The sequence below is a fragment of the Squalius cephalus genome, assembly GCF_949319135.1.
Source record: "Squalius cephalus genome assembly, chromosome: 18".
Classification (NCBI taxonomy): Eukaryota; Metazoa; Chordata; class Actinopteri; order Cypriniformes; family Leuciscidae; genus Squalius; species Squalius cephalus.
In genome coordinates, this window is record NC_137139.1 from 23,596,250 (window position 1) to 23,620,889 (window position 24,640).

At 40.1% G+C, this 24,640-nt stretch overlaps 1 protein-coding gene across 9 annotated transcripts in view; it reads left to right on the plus strand.

The window, feature by feature from the left end:
• huwe1 (HECT, UBA and WWE domain containing E3 ubiquitin protein ligase 1) overlaps positions 1-24,640 on the plus strand; it is a 50,425-nt gene that overhangs the window by 20,703 nt on the left and 5,082 nt on the right. For 6 of the 9 annotated variants that reach the window (XM_079850351.1, XM_079850353.1, XM_079850358.1 and 3 more), the window contains 31 exons: positions 444-510; positions 632-855; positions 1,078-1,289; positions 1,412-1,594; positions 1,788-1,960; positions 2,057-2,196; positions 2,296-2,371; positions 2,459-2,557; positions 4,663-4,790; positions 4,898-5,057; positions 5,216-5,444; positions 5,711-5,889; positions 5,963-6,052; positions 6,163-6,323; positions 7,658-7,700; positions 8,365-8,721; positions 8,940-9,150; positions 9,737-9,861; positions 9,950-10,173; positions 10,260-10,654; positions 12,491-13,160; positions 15,637-16,321; positions 16,740-16,834; positions 16,949-17,105; positions 17,317-17,449; positions 20,079-20,284; positions 20,446-20,717; positions 22,015-22,117; positions 23,487-23,636; positions 23,718-23,963; positions 24,085-24,202. In XM_079850351.1, the coding sequence (XP_079706477.1) occupies positions 444-510; positions 632-855; positions 1,078-1,289; positions 1,412-1,594; positions 1,788-1,960; positions 2,057-2,196; positions 2,296-2,371; positions 2,459-2,557; positions 4,663-4,790; positions 4,898-5,057; positions 5,216-5,444; positions 5,711-5,889; positions 5,963-6,052; positions 6,163-6,323; positions 7,658-7,700; positions 8,365-8,721; positions 8,940-9,150; positions 9,737-9,861; positions 9,950-10,173; positions 10,260-10,654; positions 12,491-13,160; positions 15,637-16,321; positions 16,740-16,834; positions 16,949-17,105; positions 17,317-17,449; positions 20,079-20,284; positions 20,446-20,717; positions 22,015-22,117; positions 23,487-23,636; positions 23,718-23,963; positions 24,085-24,202 (6,311 nt within the window). The remainder of the gene's footprint in view (positions 1-443; positions 511-631; positions 856-1,077; positions 1,290-1,411; positions 1,595-1,787; positions 1,961-2,056; positions 2,197-2,295; positions 2,372-2,458; positions 2,558-4,662; positions 4,791-4,897; positions 5,058-5,215; positions 5,445-5,710; positions 5,890-5,962; positions 6,053-6,162; positions 6,324-7,657; positions 7,701-8,364; positions 8,722-8,939; positions 9,151-9,736; positions 9,862-9,949; positions 10,174-10,259; positions 10,655-12,490; positions 13,161-15,636; positions 16,322-16,739; positions 16,835-16,948; positions 17,106-17,316; positions 17,450-20,078; positions 20,285-20,445; positions 20,718-22,014; positions 22,118-23,486; positions 23,637-23,717; positions 23,964-24,084; positions 24,203-24,640) is intronic. The other 3 variants (XM_079850359.1, XM_079850357.1, XM_079850356.1) reach the window with 3 other exon arrangements.

A 24,640-nucleotide genomic window follows, 5' to 3' on the forward strand; every position in this document is an offset into this window, starting at 1 on the left:
GATACAATGTGCTCTTCAGCTGATACACAGAAGTTTTTGATTTGTGGATTGTGCTGTTTTTTTTTTTGTTTTTTTTTTACCACACTTTTAAAGATAAACGAATGAAGATAGAATGGGCATTTCTGTGCGTTTGCACTCAGATGTTGGATTCTTGGTGCTGTTAAAATTAAAGTCCCACTCACAACACTAATTGGCCAAACAAAAACCTAAAAATATGGCCGAAGTGTTGACCTTGCTGATATTTTGTATATTTTTCCTGCTCTAGTGCCATGGCATGAGTTTTGCATGGGCAAGCACTACTTGCATTTTCTTCACAATGTACAAATCTAGTTCAACTTCAGCTGCTCTGTGAGAAACACAAGTATCCCAAGTGTATGTGTACTATAATGAGCTCAGAAATGTGGGATTTGCATTAACAGTGGGTGTTAATTATACTCTATCAGACTCAGGTGTTTGCTGCAGATGGTGCCGTTGCAGAATCCTCCCAGTCTGGAACACCACAGGGAGAAGGTGAACACACACACAGCTCAAAACCTTTCTTTATACAGTAACCATATTTTTCTCATTTTTGCTGGTTCCTTGAATTGCCCTTGTAAATGTTTCCCGTCATTATTTTTTTCTATGTCCCTAGCCTCTACGCCTGAGGAAATGCGTGAAGAGAAAAAGGAGCAGGAGGGAGAGAAAGGAGCTACTTCAGAGGAGAGCCGAGCTGCTAAAGCTAAGGCCAGCAAACCCCTGATGCCTACCTCCACCATCCTGAGGCTTCTGGCAGAGTTGGTGCGCTCATATGTTGGCATCGCCACGCTCATCACCTCTTACAACTACACAGCTGGCCAGTCAGAGCTTATTAAGGAGGTGAGCCATATTGGAGTTGAGATAACACCAAAGTTTTTCTGGTCAAATGTTTTAACTTCAACCTCTGTCTCGTATTGTTTTTTGAGAACTGAGCCTCTTTATGCAATGTATGCTTTGAACTATCAAAGACAGTATTTCAGTGCATTTGTAAAGTCCAGTGTTTTTTTTTATCTCAGCAAACCTCATTTGTCATGTAACATTTGTGACCTAATATATGTACAGGATTGCAGTGTGCTGGCATTTGTTTTGGACCACTTGCTCCCACACACCCAGAACTCCGAGGACAAGGACACCCCTGCCCTTGCGCGTCTTTTCCTGGCCAGCCTTGCTGCAGCTGGCACAGGCACTGATGCCCAAGCGGCCCTGGTCAACGAGGTCAAGGCCGCTCTGAGTCGAGCATTGGGCATGGCAGAGGGCACGGAGAAACACGCCCGGTCAGTCTAGCTGCCTAGTCGATAGATCAAACTGACTTTTAAACAATTGACGCATCTAGAACATAATCTACTTAATTAAATACGTAAAACTTATGTAAACTTTGCCTTTTATCTCTTTTCAGCTTGCAAGCAGTTATGTGCATCATCAGCACCATTATGGAGTCGTGTCCCTCCACCTCGAGCTTCTACAGCACAGCCACAGCTAAGACTCAGCACAACGGCATGAATAATATCATCCGACTCTTCCTGAAGAAAGGCCTTGTCAATGACCTCGCCCGTGTGCCTCACAGCCTCGATCTATCCAGGTAACGCAGAATACTACCAATAAATATATAAACTATTATTATATTTGATTTAAGCTGCATATTTTTTTTTTTTTTTTTTTTTTTTAAAGGTGATTTGTGTGTTTTTTTCCCAACCTAGGTTGATTGCTGAAAAAAAAAAAAAAAATTGGTTTGTTTTTTTCCCCTTTTCATTATTATTCTTTGTTTCTTTCAGTCCCAACATGGCAAACACAGTAAATGCTGCTTTGAAACCTTTGGAGACGCTGTCACGAATCGTGAACCAGCCCAGCAGCCTGTTTGGGGGTAAAGGTGCATCCAGCAAGAACAAGACAGAGCATGATGCTGTTGGCACTGTCAGGGACAGCAACAGCAACACCCAAGATCCAGGTAACGCTAAAATTATCAACGCATTGATCATTTTGACTCACATCATAGTATAGATACAGTGGCGTGTGTGTGTGTAATGGCTGGTATTCTCTATAGGAGAGGCCGGCGAGGCAGAGCCAGTAGAGAATCGTGACCGGGGTCAAGCCACAGATGCTGACCTGATGGATGGAGAAACCGAGGGAGACACCGTGGTCATTGCTGGACAGCCAGAGGTGCTGAGCACTCAGGCCATGCAGGTTAGAGAAAACAGCAGTTTGTGGAACTGTTATCTCAGTTGATGAATATGAAAATCGACCTCCAGCTGAACAGTGTTTGTTATTCATATATCCTTGTAGGTGGAGAATGAGTTGGTGGATTTGATCGATGAACTTTTAGAGAGAGATGCAGGAACTGTTAATAGCACCATCATTGGTAAGTGATTTTTTTTTATTCCTGGCCAGAGATGGAAGCGATACAGAGTTGGTTGCGCGTTTTTTAATCGGTTTTACTGTTAATTAGTGGGTCGCTCTGGAGAGGATGAGTCTCAAGAGGACGTACTGATGGATGAGGCTCCTTCCAATATGAGTCAGGCCTCCACTCTCCAAGCCAACAGAGAAGGTAGGACGTGAATCTCTTATGTATTCACTCTTGGAGCTAATGATGACAATGACCCATAAATGGTATAGTCTGTCTACTCATTGGGCCTGGTAGAGAGGTGGTGCAACAGGCTCTCTATCTGAATCTTAAACACCATTTATCTAACTCTTTCTTTTCTATTAGTATAATGTATTTTTTAAATACCTGAGATTTATTTAATAAACTACATGACATATTAGTGATCAAGAAAATGAACACCTGACTGTTTTGGTTAGCTTAAAGTTAATTCTCAATTGTTTTTTTCACACTTTTTGTGAAGTTTCTTCATTCTTCTTAACCCCCTGAGGTCGGCGGTATCGCCGGCGATACCAGCTCGCTTTTTTTTTTATCAGTGTAAAAGAAACTCATGAATACTCTGTTGACTTTGATTTTCCATAGGAGTTTCATACATCAATCGATTCTGTTAAATGTGTATTATTTTTGTGTATACTCACAATAAAAACAAAGTGTTGTGCTTTTCGCCAAATAAAGAAAAATAAACACGAAGCGAGTTCTGCCTTCTCTCTCTCCGTGTAGTCCATTCTGAAACGCGTCCGAAAATGAATCATAACTCAGCGAATACGTCTCACACAGGCACGTGAGATATGTCTTTATGAAGCTTGAAATCTCTTCTTTTGAATGAAGTAATTTATATAAAAAACAAATGTTTTAAACTCATGTAATCCGTTTGAAAGCAAGGAGAGGTACCGTTTTTCCTTCTGCCTCATTATCTTTATAATCAGCTGCGTCCGCCCCGCCCCCGGCCCGATTCACATGTAAATAGTTTAGGTGATCATCGCATACGCCCCCCGATCAATGCCATAAAAACACAGTTTCTATCAGACTTACTGATAGTTCATCGCGTTTTGAGTATGGCACGCTTCTCCGGTAATAAAGACGTCCTTCAGATGATTCTGGACAGCGAGGAAGAATGCACGATACCGGGTTGTTTCCTCAGAGGAAGATTATAACAGACGACGAACGGCAGCATTTTGAAGAGCAAATTCCGCCGAGGACACAATTTCGGAGTAAGTTTTACTTAAAAGTCTTTTGTCTTTTATTTTTCGTGTTCGCATTTATGAGGAAAAAAACAATATTACGTGACAGTTCTCCATTATGGACGCGAGCGCTCTAAGCACTAAAAGACTTTCAAACATTCACAGAGACCTCAAAACAGAAAGTACAAATCCTTTCTTTAAAACGAATTTCGTTTTGTATCAATTGTATCTTAATTTTAATAATTTTTTTCATTAACAAATTTCCTGGATTTTAAATCTATATATGCTAGCAATCACAAGGTCTGAACTGGAGATCATCATGAACCCGTAGCCTACTCGCCTAACATGTCTAAAAAAACTTGAAATATATTTACAGAAAGCTGGTTCTAAACAAAACCATCCAAAACAAAAAAACTATGTAGCCTAATAAATGTGCATTTCTCCGGTGCGTTCACTAGCCTACTGCGAAGATCGCGAGTCAAAAGCCTATCATCAACTTCATCTTTGCCAGAAGTTAAATTTAAATCGCGTGTGTGAATGATGTTTTAGCAAACTGTATTGCTAGACTGAGATGAGTAAAAATCGACTGAAATATGAATACATAGATAAAATGTAGGCCTATAATCTTTTTTTTTTTACAAAGAAAGAGTACACTTGAAATATTGTTAAAATTGTAATTATTGTTGTAATTGTAACCTTTTTAATAAAATAGCAAAACATATTTACAAGATGTAAGCAAAATCTTAAATGGTCAATATAAGTCGTCTTCTAAATATATCTTTTGTCCTTGCATTGTGGCTCAGTCAGTTTCACATTTTCAATTTTTTCCAATAACCACGCATAAACATTATTCTCTTAAAAATTCAAACATATACATGCATGTTGATCAGATATTTTGGTAGCCCTGTTTGTGCTATATAGAGTGAATTTACACCTTTGCCATTAACATGTTTATAAATAACTGAAAAAAGCACAAATGTCAGAGCATGTCAGAACACCTCCAGGGCCCAGAAAACAGCTCAGACTCCAGAGGGTTAAATCTGTCTTGGGGTGAATCCTACAGTAATTTTGTTCTCTTTGCTTATTTAGACTCTATGAACATTCTTGAGCCCGAAGATGAGGAGCACACACAGGAGGAAGACTCCAGCGGTAGCAATGAGGACGAGGATAGTCAGGATGAGGAGGAAGAGGAGGAGGAAGAAGAAGAGGAAGATCAGGTAATATTTATTTAAAAAGCCATAAAGCAAACTAAAGAAGGTGATCTCCACATATTTCTCATTGTTTTGTGTGTTCTCTACTTATCTCCTCTGCTCATTATCCTCAGGATGATGAAGAGGGAGATGAAGATGACGATGATGAAGGCTCAGAGATGGAACTGGATGAAGATTTTCCTGACATCAATGCTGCCCCACACATTCGTTTTGAGAGATTCGACCGAGATGATGATCTCATCATTGAGTTTGATAACATGTTCTCTACGTCTGGTAAGTCATATGTATTTTAAGAAACATCTTTCAGCTACTATACATTTATTCTCCTTCCCTCTTTCTTTTCTTTCTTTTTTATTAAACAGCCATAAGATTTTTTTTTTTCTTTTGACTGAATGTGTCACTTGTACTCTTTCTGTCTTTGTTCACTTTAGCTGACATCCCTCCCTCACCAGGAAATATCCCTAGCTCCCACCCTCTGATGGTGCGTCACGCTGACCATGGCTCGCTGACGCTGGGGGGTTCAGGGACCAGCAGCAGATTGGCTCAAGGCATGGGACGCAGTCAACGCTCTCTCCGCCAGCTCACGGCCAACACAGGTCACACTATCCATGTACATTACCCTGGCAACCGTCAGCCCAACCCTCCACTCATCTTGCAAAGGTGATTCCTTTAATAAACTTGTGTTTGCTTTTCAGTTTTCTAAAGATATGAAAATTACTTCACAGTGGTGCAGAAATTTGCATAACTCCTTTAAAGTTGATTGTTTTTTCCACCTTAAAAAAATCATAGCTTTCATTACTTTTCTTGTTTTCTTTAGTTCAAACATGGCAAACATCATTAATGAGACTCAAATTGCAGTTCTATTTGTTGCCACTTGTGGCGCAAACATAAGACACTTCAACTCCTTTTTTGTATTTGTGTCTCAGATTATTGGGCCCCAGTGCTGCAGCTGATATCTTGCAGCTGTCAAGCTCTCTGCCTCTGCAGTCTCGCGGTCGTGCCCGCCTCCTGGTTGGTAACGAGGATGTGCACATTATTGCCCGTTCGGATGATGAGCTGCTGGATGACTTCTTCCATGAGCAGAGCAGCACTGGAGGACAAGCTGGTGAGTCTCCCACAGATGCGCTGCTTTACATTAATAGGTACAGATGCACCTGCTAAACCCTTGTGTTCTGTAGGCACCCTTTCAAGTATACCGACCGCCTTAACCAGATGGACTGATGAGTGTAAAGTCCTGGATGCCGAGAGCATGCATGACTGTGTGGCAGGTGAGACAGTCTCAAAATGAATATATCCTAGCATCTGTTGTTTAGCATGTCCTGCAGGAAGAAATAACTGAGCGTATGTCAAATGGCAAGTCTTGTGCTTGGTGTCTCAGTGGTGAAGGTCCCCATACTGCAGCACCTGGAGAGCTTGCGTGATGAGGAGCTGGAGGAACGCAGGGAGAAAAGGAGACGACAGTTGGCAGAGGAAGAGGAGACGGCCAAGCAGAATGAGAGTTCTGCAGCTGGAGAGGAGACCCGAGAGCAAAGCCTACAGGTAAAAAGAGCTAAATGTGAACAAATAAAAAGAGAAAACAAGTGTGAAGCATAAAGGCTGTGACACCAAGCCCACGTCAAAGAAATAGCGGCGACAAAAGCCGACTGTGTTGACGCCTCACCTCGACTGCGTCTGGGCCTAAAAACTGCGCTTGAACACCTCAAAAGGACTACAAGCAACTGCTAACTAGCATGTGTGCCCTCTGCCTGTGTATAAGGAAATAACTGTTTATATCAACAGGTATCCTTAGTCGATATTCGGCACTTCAAAAAGTAAAACGAAATTAGGACTGCAGATATACAAACCGTAAACAAAGCAGCGCTTGCATGGCATTTGAATATCAAGCATTCTGATCACTTTCTTCATTCCACGCGGCTCATGTTATGAAAATATTTGCGTATTGGAATGCTCAGGTAAGATGACGTAAAATTAGAACAGCCTTCTTTCTGTGCCATCTTGACGACTTTGCTCGCTTTTGTTCTTGTGCACAGACTCGTTCACTAAACTGAATAGTTAATAAGGGCGTTTGTTCGCAATGACATTCCTGACGCTGTTTCAACATGCTGAATTGTGTGACTGCCGCCGATGTGGAACACCGCAAAAACTAGCCCAACAGACGCTCACCAACGGCGGACTGTTGGCTTGGTGTGTAACGGCCTTAAAACTAATTGTAGTCTGCAGACTTCTTGCAGACAGGTGCTCCACACTTCGTTGATTTATAACGGAAGCAATTGAGTGTAACTATAGGTTGTTTATGGTGGCCAAGTAGTCTCAACTTGCCGCATTAATATAGCACGGGTTATCAACTCTAGATCCACTTTCCTGTTTAGCTCCTCCTGCCTGTAACTTCCTAGTAATTGTGAAGACATTGATTGTGGAAACTGAAATAAAAAAAATTTCAGGATTCTTTAATTAGTAAGTTAAAAAGAACAGAATTTGTTTGAATCAAAATCATTTGTAACAATTTATAAATCATTAGTGTCGTTTTTAAACAATTGAATCAATCTTACAACCCCAAACGGTTGTGGATTGATAGTGATACTGTGAATTTTTTTGTATTTATTGTGCTGATGCCATTCTTAATATTTATTTGTTATGAATGCTCTTTTGATTTACTATATAATGTGGGGGGAAAAAATAGATTTCTTACATTTTTTGATTTATATACATTACAGTGATATAAGATTTTTGTCATACCATTCATTACTAACTGAATTCAATCAGTATTAATTTATGGCATGGCCATGGGTGTCAGCCAGGGCACAGGTTACATCCCTAATTTAATGTCAATTTCACCGTAAGGGTGGATTAATTGTTGCTTTTATTTTCCGCAGGGCTCTGGGATTGGAACAGTCAATGGAGCAGAGAATGCTGCAGGTAAAAACATTGCATGGTTGCAGTTTTTATATATAAAAGTGGATTTTGTGCAATTGCTGTTTCTTTGAGCTCAAAAATGGAAGTCAAACTTTTTTGTTTCTCGAATGTGAAAATGTGAAGATCCAGGGTTCTGGATGAGTTTTTATGTGGGCTGTGGGTTGAGGTAGTAGTTTGTATAGTTTTAGGATCACACCAGATCTGGGAGATAACTATACAGTCTACTGTCTTTCCCACGGTAACCGCTTCGACAACTGGATGATCTTCCTACCTACCTTCATCGCTGCGGTAACTGCTGCTAGGCAACAATCAATTGCTCAATCAAACAATTGTTTCTAAGCAACTGCTCAATTATTTATAGGTTTGCATCATGAACACATCTTTGAACACTTGTGGCTGTAATATGTTTGAATGCAATTATCATCTCTATTTGTATGAGACCACAGTGGCTGTGTTGTGGTGAGGTAGTAAGTTGTGTTGTTGGGGATCAGTATAGTGTGGCCCTCGAAGGAGATAACTATACAATTTACTGCCTTCCTCACTGCAGACCCTCAATTACATCTCCGGGCTTTGCATTAACTTCTACGACTGCGCTACAATGTCATTTATCATGTTTATCTAATTTAATTGATTCTCATTTTGTCTATTCATTCTATTATCTGGTCAGAAGGAGAACAGGCCCAGAGTGGGGTGTCCTCCTGTCTGGACCCTCCTTGCACCTCCGAGGGTTTCCTCACTGCGCCCCCATCAGGAGAAGTCACCCCAACCACCCCTGCCCCCCACGAGCAAGCCCTCGTGTCTCTGGAAACAGCCATCAGTCAGCAGGTGCACCAGCCAATCACAGAGCTGCTGCTAGCTGACTCCAATCCTGACTCTCATGGAGCCTTGGCGGGGGTGGGGCTTCCTCAGCTCTCTGCACCTGATAGGGCGAATTGTGAGGCAGAAGCATCTCAGATGGAAATGTCGCCTGCACCCACTATTGGTGAGAGAGGAGGAGGAGGAGCATTGGATGCAGTCAGGGAAGGTAGATTAACTTTGAATCCTGTAAAATTAGATTTTACTCACTGTGGTTCATTGGAGTAACAACATTTTTAAAGAGGCCGAACCAGAATTGTTGTATAATCCCACTGCATTCTACATGCATTCTACTGCATGTACAATTCACCATTTTTACATTGCATTTGTTGAATTGTCTACCAGATGCAAACATGAGGTTTATTTTCCCTGCTGTCTTTGTCTCAGCTTCTCTCAGTCCAGATATAGCTGAAAGTTCAGAGCCTGTGCCAGTGGGTGTGTCTCAGCTTGAGGGTTCACCCATGGATACGAGCAGTCCCGCCTCAGGAACGCAGGAAGAGCCGGCTACCAGCTCCGCTCCACCCAATCACATGTCTCAGGAACTGTCAGGAAGTGGTGAAAGTGGCCTCACAGACAGGCAAACAGATGCAGAAACAGGGTAAGGATTTGAACCAAAGTACTTCATAGATAAATAGATAGTGTTCAGCTTTTATTACAGACTTTATTTTTATTTTTAAAGTCTATTTGTTATCTTTATTACTCATGATATGTATTGTATATTTATAAAATCAATAATAATTATTATAACCGTAATAATAATATATTTATTACTGTGTTATTGTTATTATTTCCATATAACATTTTTAATCTGTAACTGAGTAGCTGGTATAATTTAGTTTTTTTTTCGGTGGCAAACAAGTTTACACAAAATTTGGTCAAAATTCACAAAATATTTTCAAATGGTACACATCTGTTGGCAAGATTTTAGACATTGGAGCTTACATAATTAACAGATCTTTTATCAAACCTTTTGGCCTTGATTTGTCAAGCCAAGTCTGTTATTGGCCTGTGATGATGGTCTCAAATGGTTAAATATTGGTTAAATTATAGGCCAGTCACTTGTTAGGAGCTAGCTTTCTTCCATTCTTTTATCTATTTTTTCCTTTAATTTACATTATTTTTTAATACAATAGTGAAAGAAATTTGACTGTTGAATTCTTACCATTTTATTATCTTTATTTCAGCTCAACTTCTATTTCGTCTCCTGGTGAGACCATGCCACGAAGTGACAGTGCTGATAGCCAATCACAAGCCATCCAGGAGGAGCCCCTCCCATCCACCAGCAATGAGGATGACGACCCTCTGGCAGGTCGGTGTTTCAGCACAGATTGATGACAGATAAAGAGCCATACCTCAACTTTGTATCACACATTTTTTTTTTTTTCACTTCATTGCAGGCATCAGTCTGCCAGAAGGAGTGGACCCATCTTTCTTGGCTGCACTGCCTGAAGACATCCGTCGAGAGGTGCTGCAGAACCAACTGGGAATCAGACCTCCTTCTCGGCCTCCTGTCACTTCCACGCTGACACCCTCAGCTAACACTGTGTTGAGTGGAGGGCCAGGGGTGACAGAGGTCAGCCCAGAATTCCTAGCTGCTCTTCCACCTGCAATTCAGGAAGAGGTATGAGTGAACGATTGTGAAAATACTTCACTATAAAAGATATCCAAACATGTGATGTGTGACGAATGTTTTCTTTTTTTTGTCAGGTCTTGGCTCAGCAACGGGCAGAACAGCAGCGTCGAGAGTTATCCCAGCAACCCACACAGGGCGATCAACCTCTGGACCCTGTCACATTCATCCAGACACTGCCCTCTGAGTTGCGGCGATCCGTTCTGGAGGACATGGAGGACAGCGTGCTGGCAGTAATGCCCCCAGATATTGCAGCGGAAGCTGCAGCACTGCGCAGGGAACAAGAGGCCAGGCAGAGACAACTGATGCATGAGCGGTTGTTCGGTCACAGTTCTTCCTCAGCGCTGTCTGCCATTCTACGCTCACCCGCTTTCACAAGCCGTCTCGGTGGCAACCGTGGAGTACAATACACCCGGCTGGCTGTGCAAAGAGGAGGGACATTTCAAATGGGAGGGAGTGCCAACCACAGCCGGTGAGTGTAACGATGGACAGGGCCTGATGCTTACTTTTCAAGGAGCATATGTGCTATTAAGTTGAAAAATGTAGGGATGCTCTGGAAATGTATCAAATAAAAAGGAGATATTTACAAGCAGATTGATTTACTGTTAGAATACAAAAAGTAGGTTTTTAAATATTTCTGCTTCAAACTGTATTTAATTATGTACTTTGATACTTTAACTGTAATACACATTCTGATTGCGATACTAGAGAAATCTATATATTAAGTAATATATGTTAATGTTCTTAGTTAGAGATGCACCGATTGATCGGCTGGTGACCGGAATTGGCCGATTTTCACGTAATCGGCCTTGACCGGCGACCGGCCGGTCAGTCTGACATATCCCGATTTTATGCCGATCAAATGCACTCGGGCACCGCATGATTAACATCGCGCAACATCAGCATCACACGTGCACACGGAACAGACATGTAGAAAACCTCGTGAATTACGTTCAGACCGCAAGCGCGTATTTTTTTTCGGCGTGCATGTTAAACAATGAGTGCATTCACAACGGGAGCAGGAGCAGCGCGTGAGCGTCAAGCAGGAGCGCCGCGAGCAGTGAAGCGAGTGTTTCGGCGCCGAGTCTATTTGCTGCACTGCTCACGCTCAATTAAAGGGAAAGCACACTTTTGATGGACAAAATAGCCTAAATAGGGTTTCACAAAAAAAGTGCCCAAAATGCACCGAATTTGCGCGTTTTAACAAGAACTGGAGTAGGCTATGTCAGAAAAGAAAAGAAAACGAAGACTAATATTTATAGAAAATATACCCATTTAAACTTGTTTCATTATTCAGTGTGTACAAGTGATTGCAATAGGCCTGTGTGTGTGTGCTTTGAGAAATATCTTTATACTGCAAGGCTATATTTATTTTATTTATATATTATTTTATTGCCATTCCCTGTTTTCATACAGACGGTTAGTTTGAATATATAAAAAAATTATTGGATATTGAATGTGAAAAGGAAATGGTTCTTCCATAACACTGCACTTTAGATGTGTGTCAATTACCCACACCTGGAGTAATTTATATAGTTCTATTTTATAGCGTTTATCTGTTCAAAAAAATATGTACTATGCAAATTGTAAAATGTTCTATTACAGAAAAGATATAAAATAAATATTTGTGTGTGCTGTAAAGTGGTTAGAAAAAATGAAATCGGAATCGGCTAAAATCGGTATCGGCAGGTCAAACTTAATGAAAAATCGGAAATCGGAATCGGCCCAGAAAATTGGAATCGGTGCATCTCTATTCTTAGTCTTTCTTTCCTGTGACAGAGCAGGCAAGACAAAAGATGCAAGAGTTTACTTTGAATAAAATGCCAGATACAGTTTGTGTAACCAAAATACCAGTAATAACCAGGAAAAAACTTTATGCATAATGCAGGACTCTTATTTTGAAATGCTTCGAATTTAAATGTTCACTTCATTTAGTTATTAAACCTGTTGTGGTATGACAACACTTATTTTATTTTTTTTGCAACTTATTTCAATATCATGATAATACCTTTAACCGTGATAGAAGCTTCAGAAATTATCACAACATGAAACTTTTATACTGTCATATGCCTATTTCCCATCCACATTAAATTTCAGAATTTTTTTAATTTTTATACTGGACCTGTGGGGACTTTTTATTTTCACACTTGCTCCTAAATACATTTTACAGTTTGCACACATCAATTTTTTTTATTCACAAATGCGAGTGAAACTCTCGCACTGTGGAGCCCTGATGGAAGCAGTATTTGTTTGTGGGCAGTTACGTTTTAATATCTCTAATTCATCTTTTGTTTATTTTTAAATCTAGGCCCTCTAGTTCTAACGTTGATTCTCTCCTGCGCCTGCGGGGGCGTCTCTTGTTGGACCACGAGGCCTTGTCCTGCCTTCTAGTGCTGCTGTTCGTGGATGAGCCCAAGCTAAATACCAGCCGCCTCCACCGAGTGCTGCGTAACTTGTGCTACCATTCTCAGACACGTGGCTGGGTCATCCGCAGCCTTCTGTCTATCCTGCAGCGCAGCAGCGAGAGCGAGCTGTGCCTGGAGAGCACACGCCTGGAGGAGTCCCGTGGCAAGCGCTCACTAGGCCAGGGCTCTTCCAGTGGAGGAAAGGGTTCCTCTTCATCCTCGCAGACGGCTGTAGCCTCTTCGTCATCGTCCTGCTCATCATCTTCCTCTCTGGAGCTGTTGAACAGAGTGGAGTCGCGTAGTTCTAGTCAGCTCTCCTGGCTCTCTGTATCAATGGATGCAGCTCTGGGATGCAGGACCAATATATTTCAGATCCAGCGGGTGTCAGGGAGGAAACACACGGAGAGGCATTCAACAGGAGGGAGCATGAGCTCGGGAGGGCTCAGCGGTGGAGTGGCAGGAGCAGGAGTGGCATGTGCAAGTGGAGGAGGTGGATCAACTGTTCACATTCACCCGCAGGCTGCACCGGTTGTCTGTCGACATGTACTGGATACCCTCATCCAACTAGCCAAGGTAAGAGAGAACCTTTAGCTAACGGTGTTTTGCTGTTTAGTGAAATCATTTGTCACTGCATTACAGGTCTTGACACTTACCTTTTTTTCCCCAAGGAGCACATGTGTTCCTCTGTTAAGGAGCACTTTAAAAATATCAAATAATGTGATTTTCCTTATTAAAGGGATACAAGAAAACAACTGTATAAAAAAGATTATTGTACTGATAAAAGTCATATCTATATAATTGAATGTGTTAAAGGAGAACTCTGGTCAATTTTAACATTGAGCTCATTTTTTTGTAAATTTGGAGTGCTGTCAGTACAGAGAACAACGACAAAAATCTGTTATCCTCTTTTTAAAATTTGCACCCTGTTGACTTCAATGGGGCAAGTTTTAAACCTGCTTTTAGCCTCTTAACATCCTTGATGTGTCATTACAAGTGCACAGCCAATGTGAGTGATTCCTTCAGAGTGAACGCGGTGAATCTGACTGCAGTAGATGTGAAAGATATGAATAAAAATTGTTAATTCAGCCAGCGCTCATACCTGTATTTATTTCCTGTTTTTAGTCGAAGTCCACAGTAGTCGATTGTTGAGTGCACGCAGTTAGTTAGTAACCTATGATCACGCGCGTGAACTCAACAATCGACTACTGTGGACTTGCCCCATTGAAGTCAACAGGGTGCAAATTTTAAAAAGAGGATAACATGGTGTAGGCAACACCGATTTTTGTCGTTGTTCTCTGTACCGACAGCACTCCAAATTGACAAAAAAATTAGCTCAATGTTAAAATTGACCGGAGTTCTCCTTAAAGGTTCTTAGTCTTTCCTTCCTGTGATGGGAAGAGTAGGCTATGTGTTGAATTAAATGCCAGATACCTTTTGTGTAACCAAAATAACAAAAAATAAAAAACAGGAAAAAAATATTTATTCATAATGTAGGATGTTTAATTATAAACAAGCTAAAATACACTGGTACTCTTATTTTAAAATGTTTATGCTTTACTATTGCTGCCTGCTCGTTCAAAAAGATATATGCATATTTATACTATATTATACTATATATTATATACAATATGCATTCTTTAAACCATCTACAACATATTAAAATGTAAACATTGTCATCAACAGTAGATTATAAGCAATCTATTGGCATAAATGCACTGTATTCATTGATTGGGAACTGCTCTGAAACCACAAGCTTGTAGAACGTGCAACAGTGCCACTATGTGCAGCACTCATATTTCATTAAATAACTTAAAATTAGGGATGGCCCGATACCGATACTGGCATCGGGGATCGGGCCGATACTGTCCTCATATACTCATACTCGTACTCATAAAAATTTGCCGATACCATGTACATTTTGCGAGCACATCCCTTAAACAGACATCAGTGGAAATTTTGTTCAGTTGAATGTCAATGGCAAAGAAAATAAAATGAGGCATGTAGATTATTATTAACGTTAACTAGAGAGAGAGAGAACTTCTGTTGAATGCTCTTGATTGCTGATGGTTCACTCAGCACATGTTATTTGGATGAAAACTAAATCGTATATGTAAGTAAAGTAAAACATGAACTGTTACCTGATTTAAGTATAACGAGTGGTTCCCTACATTATTACAGGACGTGTGCAGGTCGGTGCAGGTCAAGAAGTTCCATGAACGCAAACATCCAAAGCGCGCGCCCCGCAAACCAGCGTCTCAGCGCGTCTTGCGCTTGTATGGACGAATTCACACAAAATTATGTAATAACGCCCGTCTTGGCGAGTATCCTATAGTAAACAAAGTCGGTTATATCTCAAATGAACGTCACCATGTTCAAATGTGGTCCATGCGTTCGGTCTTAAAGGGGCAGCAGTTTGATAAACCTGATTCTGTGTTTTAATGTTAATCAAAGGACAAAGAAATACTCACTGCTCTTGACTAAATAGGCTACCCTTTTCAACTTTACAAAAATATCTATCTATATATAATTTATACAGTAATAAATATGCTTTTTTTCACATTTGATTACTTTATTCAAATTTCTGTACCTGTTAGATCTACCTGAAAAACTCTAAAAACAATTTGATTAAAAATTATTTTATTTGTAGCCTTTCTTTGTTCTATTGTATTTTTTTGTCCTTTTTGTAATTCGATTGTTTGTTCTTATTTTGTTACTGACTGGTTACTTGTTTTAAATTCACATTAATTAGGCTGGTAGTTTTTGTTGTAGTATCAAAATTGGATTAAATAATTGGGATCGGTTACGGTATCGGTATCGGCGAGTATCAAAAATGAAAGTATCGGTATCGGACTCGTTCTGCAAAAAGTGGTATCGGGACATCCCTACTTAAAATCAAGTTTAATAATCACACTTTTTGACACGCATGCTCCTGAATGCATTTTACAGTTTGTAAAGATCTATTGCTATTGCATAATGCAAGTGAAGCGCTCGCACCGTCAAGCCCAGCTTTATTTTTTAAGTCTCTGTATCTCTCTTATATTTCTTGTAGGTATTTCCCAGTCACTTCACTCAGCAACGCTGTAAAGATCCCCTGTCCGCCTCTTCATCTGAGTTGGACACTCGTCTTTGTGCTGGTTTAACACCGACCGCGAGTGCAAGCTGCCGGTCGGGTGGCACCAGTCAGAGTAACTCCTCAGCTATTCCGAGCAATCCCACTTCTACTCACAATTCTCTGAGCTCCTGCTCAGTTACACCACAGTCCCTGGGCATCTCCACTGACTTCTGGGATCTCCTGGTCAAGCTGGACAACATGAATGTGAGCCGAAAGGGCAAGGCCTCCATGAAGACTGTGCCTCTAGGGGGTGCTGGTGAGACAGAGGGTGCGTTGTTCAGCCTTGAGGCGTCTCCGCTGGGCCAGCTGATGAACATGCTGTCCCACCCAGTGATCCGCCGCAGTTCTCTCCTCACTGAGAAACTCCTCCGCCTGCTCTCTCTGATCTCCATCGCTCTACCTGACAACAAGGCCACGGAGGTTCCAGCCAGCCACCCAGTGCCTCAGGCCCCAACTGCCACACCCTCTGCACCTGCCACTCAAACCACAGCAGGGACAGGGACCATCTCATCAGTGGCAGGTGTGGGCACCACGCAGAGTTCAATAGGCCTGATGCCCTCTCAACCAGCAACTATGGTATCTGTTGTTGCAGGCAGCACCACAACCTCCGGGAATATTGCTGGTGAGTCTGACTGAGCGTTTGAAACCATAATAGATTAAAAACATGGATTAATACCAGCTGTTTTGTGTTATTCTTACAGTCTCCACTAAGTTGAAATCATTATTACAAAACGGATAGTTCCAGGCCTTAATTATGATTGTCTGAGCCACGTTCAAAACCGTTGTAAAATACTCTATAAACACACTTGTGACCTCATTACAACAGTATTTATGCACCACTGCCATTCTGGTAAACATTTGTTCGATATTAGCAATAACTAAAAAAGACCACACATTTATATGGAAGATATCCATATATACACTTCTATACATTTTAAAGGTCATTCTGAAATCAAATAATTTTGTATAATGCTGTGATTGACCAGTCAATTTTTAAGGCCTCTGGCAGTACAGTATTTCACCATATCTCACTATTTTAGCTGGAAAACAGAAGGTGGCAGTGAGCAGCACGGACATTGAAACCAAACTTGCCTCTACTGGACTAACGGAGAAACAACTGCAACTCTCTGTGGAGGTATTTAATGATAGTGCACGCACATATGTCACCTCATGTCTGGTTCTCCTAACCCTTGGCTCTTTTGACCTAGCTCAGCAGTCTAATTAGTTACCCCCTGTGGTTTGTGTCCAGGTGCTGACATCCCACTCGTGTTCAGAGGAAGGTCTAGAGGATGCAGCCAACATCCTGCTGCAGCTGTCAAGAGGGGATGGACTAACCCGAGACACTGTACTCAAACTTCTGCTCAGTGGGGCACGTCACCTCGGATACACTCTCTGCAAACAAATCGGTCAGTACCTAATCATCAGGATTTTTTTGCCACCCTTTTTCGGTACTATACTTTCAAGATTTCTGTATGGTCGCTCGTTAGGGCTGGTTAAGCTGTCCAGGCATGTGCTGTTGTGCTCATGATTGTCATTACCACCATGAATAGCCCATTTTTCATCTTAGTTTTCATTTGCAAAACTGAATTGCTGTGTGGTCTTTTTTTTTTTTTTCAGGCACTTTACTGGCAGAGTTGAGGGAGTATAACCTGGAGCAGCAGAGAAGAGCTCGTGCTGATGCTCAGTCTCCTGAAGCTTCTCATGATGACCCATCCATCACCACACGCCTCAAGGGCAAGATGACCAGCAGGTGATGATAAAGTTTCTACCTACACTACCATTCAAATGTTTGAGGTTGGTTAGATTTTTTTTGAAAAAGGTCTCTTATGCTCACCAAGGCTGCATTGATTTGATTAAAAATACAGTAAAACAAACATTTTGACGTTTAATCGAGTAATCTGAAAAAAACTTTTTTATATTTGTGGGAATAAAAATTGACATAAGTGAACAATAATCCTTTAAAGTTGACATGAAATCGAAATTGACCCTATTTACTTAGTTGATGCACATTACTTGTCTTGTGGTGAACAATTTATCTGTGCAAGTTGGTTCACAAAAAAAAAATTGTCTTTGTAAACTTTGATCAAAATCTAAAAATATACTTCCTCTCTGGAATGGCCTTCCTTCTCTGATGTCAGTTTGACTGCTTGGGTTGGAGAAGGATGTTCTACCCAAGCGGTCAAACTGACATAATTTTTGACATCATGACATCTGACATCATGCTGCAAGCTTTGACAGCGAGCTGAATGGAACACCCTCTTTTCTAGATCCAATCAATTCCCAGCAGGAAAAAAGCAAGCCACGCCCTCTATTTTTCTCATTCAATATTCTGTTTCACTCAGAAAGTACGTCACAAAACTGAACTAAAGTCAGTCGCAACTTCTGGTTTACGGTGACTTTAAAATGACTTCAAATACATGTATTATAATGAGGCAATAATACTTGGTTCACATAAAGTATCAAAACCAAGCAATCATATAGTTTTATTGAACAACACCGTTACATAGGCCCGGTTTCACAGACAGCGCTTAGATTAAATCAGGATTACGGCTTGATTCAATTAGGGCTTTTAAGTAGCTTTTATAAACGTGCCTTAGAAAAAAACATTACTGGTGTGCATCTTGAGACAAAACAATGGCACTGACATATTTTAATATATGTCAGTGCAAGTTGCTTTCATTTAAAACAGCTCAAACATGCATTTTAGTCTGGAACTAGGATTAAGCCTTGTCTGAAACTGGGTGATAATGTAATATACATAATATAAACAATCAACTTATGTAAATTCTGTATTATAACAAATGCCTGCAGAGGGCACCAATTGTTGATTGTTACAATTTACACCAGATCAAATCCTTGTTTGATATTGGCTGAAAACTTTATTAAAATCTCCACTTAATCTTTAATATTTGGCGGCCTCTTTATGATAGAAATGCTACAGCCACTGTAATTTCTTGAACAAGAACATGTAGCCTAGACATCAAAACATGCAAACTTGCAGAGGATCGCAATGAACAACAATTTGCATATTTAGAAACATATTGACGTATTCCCCCGTGTTGGCGTCAATAAATAAATAATTTTTATAAATAATTTACGATGTAAATCTGGTGAAATGACGCTTCACTTCACAACCTGCAAAACATAATTATTTAACTGAATCGCAGCCTTTGTGATTTCACAATAGCACTATGAAGGGATGCTCCGGTAAATCGGCCCCAGATCAATATTGGCCAATAATCACATTCTATGACTCAATTTGTAGTCACTAAATTTGGCAGATCTCATAAACTGATTGCAATTTGATAACGTAAAACCATAAAAAGACGCCGCTGACTCTCATGTAAACAATATACTGCTTTTTAACTTCGCGAAACCTTAGTAAACCGCACATCTTTATTTAGAGCAGGTTGTCTTGATTCACACGAGCCCACACACAACATAACATGATGCGTAGATCTTGAGAAAATCCTCACGGAGTGACATGACATGCTGCTTGGCTAAAGCTATAGGACTTCCGGGATTCGATTTGTGTCGCAATCATGACACCGTGTTTCCTAATGTCATTTGAAGGTTCAACCAATGTAAACTTGTTCTCGGGTATGGTGGGTAGAGACGATGTGTTGAGGCCAATCGGACAGTGTTTTACAGCAGGAGCGCGCTTCGATTGGATTGATCGATCAGATTGACTGGTCTTGATTTACTGTGCACCATAGAATAGGAGCACACAGCTTGCTATTTAAGTAGTTCTTATGTTCAGTGTTTGGAGAGGTTTTTGGACTTTTGAATAAAAGGCCACCATGTTTCCAAATACCCTAACTATTGTTTGCTTTGAGATATCGTTACAAAATTTACATGATTGTGAACAAGCCCAAACTTTCATTTTTACACAGTACTTGAATTTAATCAAGTAATCATAATCAGAAACCATTCTAATATGTTGTTTGGGTGCTCAAGAAATACTACTTATTTTTATTGAAAAATCTTATTTTTGTGGAAACCATGCTACTTTTTTTTCCAGGATTCTTTGAGTTAATAGAATATTCAAAAGAACAGCATTTATTTATTTATTTATTTTATTTATTTATTTAGTGTGTGTATATGTAAAATTATAAATGTTTACATTTTCTATTACTTTTGATCAATTTAATGTATCCGTGCTGAATCAAAGTATTAATTTCTTTAATAAAAATATCTTACTGACCCCAAACTTTTGAACGGTAATGTACCTTTGGATTTAAGCTGGTTGTAGAAAACTTGGAGGTTCAAATCACATTTGAAATAATTTTAAAGAAACTTCCTAGATAAAAGATTCTGCTGAATGGGGTTCACAAAAATAACCATACTTGTCCTTTTCCTTTGGTCTGAATGGATTACAGGTTTGATGGGTCAGAGAGTGTGGTGATTGTGGCTGCTCAGAAGCGCACGTTAGGTGGCCGTGAGCTGCAGCTGCCCTGCATGAGCTCGCTCACTTCCAAGACCTCCACGCAGAAGTTTTTCCTGCGTGTTCTGCAAGTCATTATTCAGCTTAGAGAAGACACACGGCGTGCTAACAAGAAAGCTAAACAGACAGGAGGAAGACTGAGTAAGTCACTCTCTTTTAACACGGAGGCATCTTCTAATCCTTTAAGAACGTTTCCACGCTTCACATTGAAGCTTTCAATTGAGTCTCGTCTCCCATTGAGCTCTATACAGCTTATTTAATGTTCACGGGCCTATCTAGATTCATTCTCCATTTGTTTACAGGTTCCACGAGTCTGGGCTCGGCCAGCAGTATCCAGGCTGCGGTCCGTCAGCTAGAGGCTGAAGCGGACGCCATCATTCAGATGGTGAGAGAGGGGCAGAGGGCCCGCCGTCTACAGCAGGCCCCCCCACCCTCTTCATCTGCATCCTCTTCCGCTGCTGCTGTTGCTGCTGCTGCTGCTGCTGCATCCGCTGCTGTGGCTGTGGCTGGATCGTCTGCCCCCAGTACCTCTGCAACCAACAACCCCCCCGCTGGCACGGCCAGCGCAGCCACGGTTAGCATGGGCCGCACTGACAGCAGGCAGACTGCTACTGACTGTACTCACCATCACACACACCCATGATGTTCATAATACCCTGTGTATTTCGTAGTGATGATATCTCACAGCCCAGGACACCACTGACTTAATAATAATAATAATAATAATAATAATAATAATAATAGTAATATTTTCTATTTATTTAGATGTAACACTGCATTACACACAGGGTACAGCGATATAGCTACAAATCTTGATTTTTCTCACCCATTTAACTATTCAATGTGTCTCTCTATTTTTACTGAATTCATTACATCTGTAATGAATATTACATATCACCTCTTAAGATAAAGTATTAAAATAGTGTTTTTTACTAAATGAACAAAAATAATATATAATTTATATGATATTATATAATATATGAATGAATAAATATTAATTATATTTAAATGCACCAATTTAACAAATTATATATAGACTCAATATATTGAGAAGTCTGAATAATCTGCATGAATTTCCAAATCCATACTTTTGAACTTTACATGTAAACCTGAGAGCCTATTATAATCTTTTTTTTTTTTTTTTTTTTTAAGTTTTCATACTCAAAAAAGCTAATTAAAATGACTGTGATGCTCAGAATGCTTCATTTTATATCACCAACAAAATCATCACAAATATGAACTAGATCACCAAGCCCTCGGTACTCATTATATATAATGAAGCTAGTAAACCTTTTGCTTGTAGTTCATATGAAAACTATACATCTTCTAAAAGCACCTCAATGCTCTGTTTATCAAATACCTAGACACTATTTTAAAAGTTACAAAACTTCCGCTGAGCCCACAATTGTTTTCCAGTGACAAACCAAGTCATTCTGTCATAAGACCTACCAGTGACTCTTTTCTAAACCCCAGCTCTCTGTTTCACCTCTCTACTGCTCTGCCTTCCACTGCATTGTGCTGCATTTGACACACAAAGCCTGTATGGTGCATTATTTGAGATATTTGAATGTTGCGTCCAGCTTTTTGATTCTCTCCCGTCTGTAGCTTTGTCTTTTTGTGTGTGGTTTGATTTTTGGCTGGTTATCAGTGCTGCTTTGCTAAAGCTCCATCCCAACCCCCTTTTTCCTGCCAATGTCTCTGAATGTTTTGATGCATGATACTCAGTCTCTATCACTGCTTCTGGTTTCGGTCTGTGCTTACCCCCATTTTATCTTTTTTCCTACATTATACACACTATTTGTCTCTTCTCCTCTGTCGGGGGAATTGTATTGAATCTCATCTCATCCTATTCCTTGGTTCCCCTGGTTCAGTCGGAGGTGCACTCTGTTGCCGAGCCCCCAGCAGCTCAAAGAGATGATTCGCCCATGGATGTGGACCAGCCTTCACCCCTAGAACAGGACCAGGCAACCTTAGGTAAGGCCCTGTAAAACAATAGCTGTGAAATGATGACAATAGAAACATCAGTGCATAGAATTATAGCACATGAATCACTGAACTACTTTGTCCTCATATGAGACTGCTATAATTTATAGTGTCTATAATGGTGCTAAAATGGTCCATTTTTAGAACAGGTTCCTATTTTCCGAGAAACTAAGACATGCGCATTCCGATTCCGCTTATCAATTCTTGTGTGCACCTCTCATATAATGTGTGAATACTGAATTGAGTTCTTTCACATCATCTTGGGTTTGAACAGACAAATGCACACCAAATTGTCAAAATATCCTCATAAACAGTCAGTTTTGTCTTAAGAGAACATAAACTGTAGAAAAAGAAAACGTATGTGTATCAGTATATTAGATCTATGCAATTGCTTTTAAAGTGACAGCAACCTTATATTCCTGTTGCTGTCTCTCAAACAACAAAAGAAAAGAAAATCACTCGCTGAATAACTTTTGTTACTTTAAGGATTAATCTGTTATTTATAAAAAGAAAACCATGCAGTTATTTTACAATTGATTGCGTTTGATTTAAATTTCTGTACCTGAACTTTCAGTTGTTTATTTGTGCTATTGCTAATTTGTTTATTTGTTCTTATTTTATTACTGACTGTTTACTTGTCATTAATGTTTGACATTTATATTAGTTAGGCTTGTTATTTTTGATGTATTTTTGTTTAAAGTAGGCAAGTTATTTGTACAAGTGTTCTTTAGGCTGCTGATTATGGTGCATGGTAACGAGCTGCAACAATGTAACTATTTGATATCTAAATGTTTGATTTTGAATTTTTACCTCATTGGAATTGAAACTGGGAATTGATAAGTGGAATCGAAATTGCTAAAATTCAAAGATGATCAACCCTAGCAAGGAGTCTGCCAGTTATTATTGGAATATGGATCGTTGTGTTTTAAACAAAATATTATAATAACAACACTTCTACACTACTGTTTAAAAGTTTAGGGTCAATATTTGTGTTTCTGGTTTGCATTGGTTAGCATAAGAGACTAATAGAGACTCCTATTGCCTTTTCCATATTAAGATTTAAGTAAACTTCAAATGTAATATCATTTGATGTACAGTCATATACTTGCATGATGATGGCTTTGCAACGCAAGCATCATGAAGTAGGTGAATGCATTAATATAGTATTAGATTACTCTTTTAGGCCATTTTAGACCAATATTGGAATGCATAATTATTCTACAAACAATGTTATCTACAAACACATTATCCAGGACTCATATGCCTGGTGCTGCATTGATGCAACTTGAGAAAAATCAGTGTCTGAAATAACTGGTTTATATACAATGCATGTTACAATATGGTTTATGTGTGCGAGTAGGTGAAGAGAGCAGCAGCCAGCAGGAACAGGAGGAACGTTTGCCTGACCTGCCATTGTTGAGCGAGCAGCTGTTGTTAGACGAGCTATGGGACATGCTGGGGGAGTGCCTGAAAGAACTTGAAGAGTCTCATGACCAACATGCAGTTTTAGGTATTTTATTCATCTTATTTTTTAAGGAATTTTTTAGAAAAGAAATTACTTAATTTAACAAATCTCTTTGTACCTCCGTAGTGCTGCAGCCTGCAGTGGAGGCCTTTTTCCTGGTGCATGCCACCGAGCGGGAAAGCAAACCTCCGGTTCGAGATACTCGGGAGAGCCAGCTGTCACACATCAAGGACGAGCCACCCCCACTATCCCCTGCCCCTCTCACCCCCGCCACCCCCTCCTCTCTGGACCCCTTCTTTTCCAGGGAGCCATCCTCTATGCACATCTCCTCCAACCTGCCTCCAGACACACAGAAGTTCCTGCGTTTTGCAGGTTAGTCAAACAAACACAAGCTGTCTCGTGGTCCCTAATGAAAGTTCACAGTGTAGAGGCGTACATGATGAATGCTGATGAAAGATGTCCTCGATATGAACTCTCTCTCTGCCATTAACAGAGACCCACCGCACAGTGCTGAATCAGATCCTGCGTCAGTCCACAACTCACCTGGCAGATGGGCCATTCGCCGTCTTGGTTGACTACATCCGCATCTTGGACTTTGATGTCAAGCGGAAGTAAGATCATTTTTCTGCCTTTTATACTTTTTTATGAAATGGTGACATTATTTTCATGACAATTAAGAACATTTTCCTGGGTCATATTTCACACTAAAATAAAAAACAATGCGAAATTAGATATATTTTAAATTGTCCTGATATGTGCCTGATAAAGACCTGACTGTCGAAACATTGGGCTTTCAATAGTTGTTTTGGAGCTGTCAATTCAGCAAGTGGACATCACACTTCTTTTTGCCATTTTTTAAATTTATTTAACATTATTCTTAATATTTAATATAATTATACTGACATTTATATGACAAAAAATGAAGTAGTAAGTAGTAATTTATTTCTTCGGTCATTATAAACATTTAAATCTTAGGTCACATATTATTCAAAGATCCTGTACATAATACAAAAAAATACAGAAAAAACAAAAAGAAAAAAAAGAAAAAA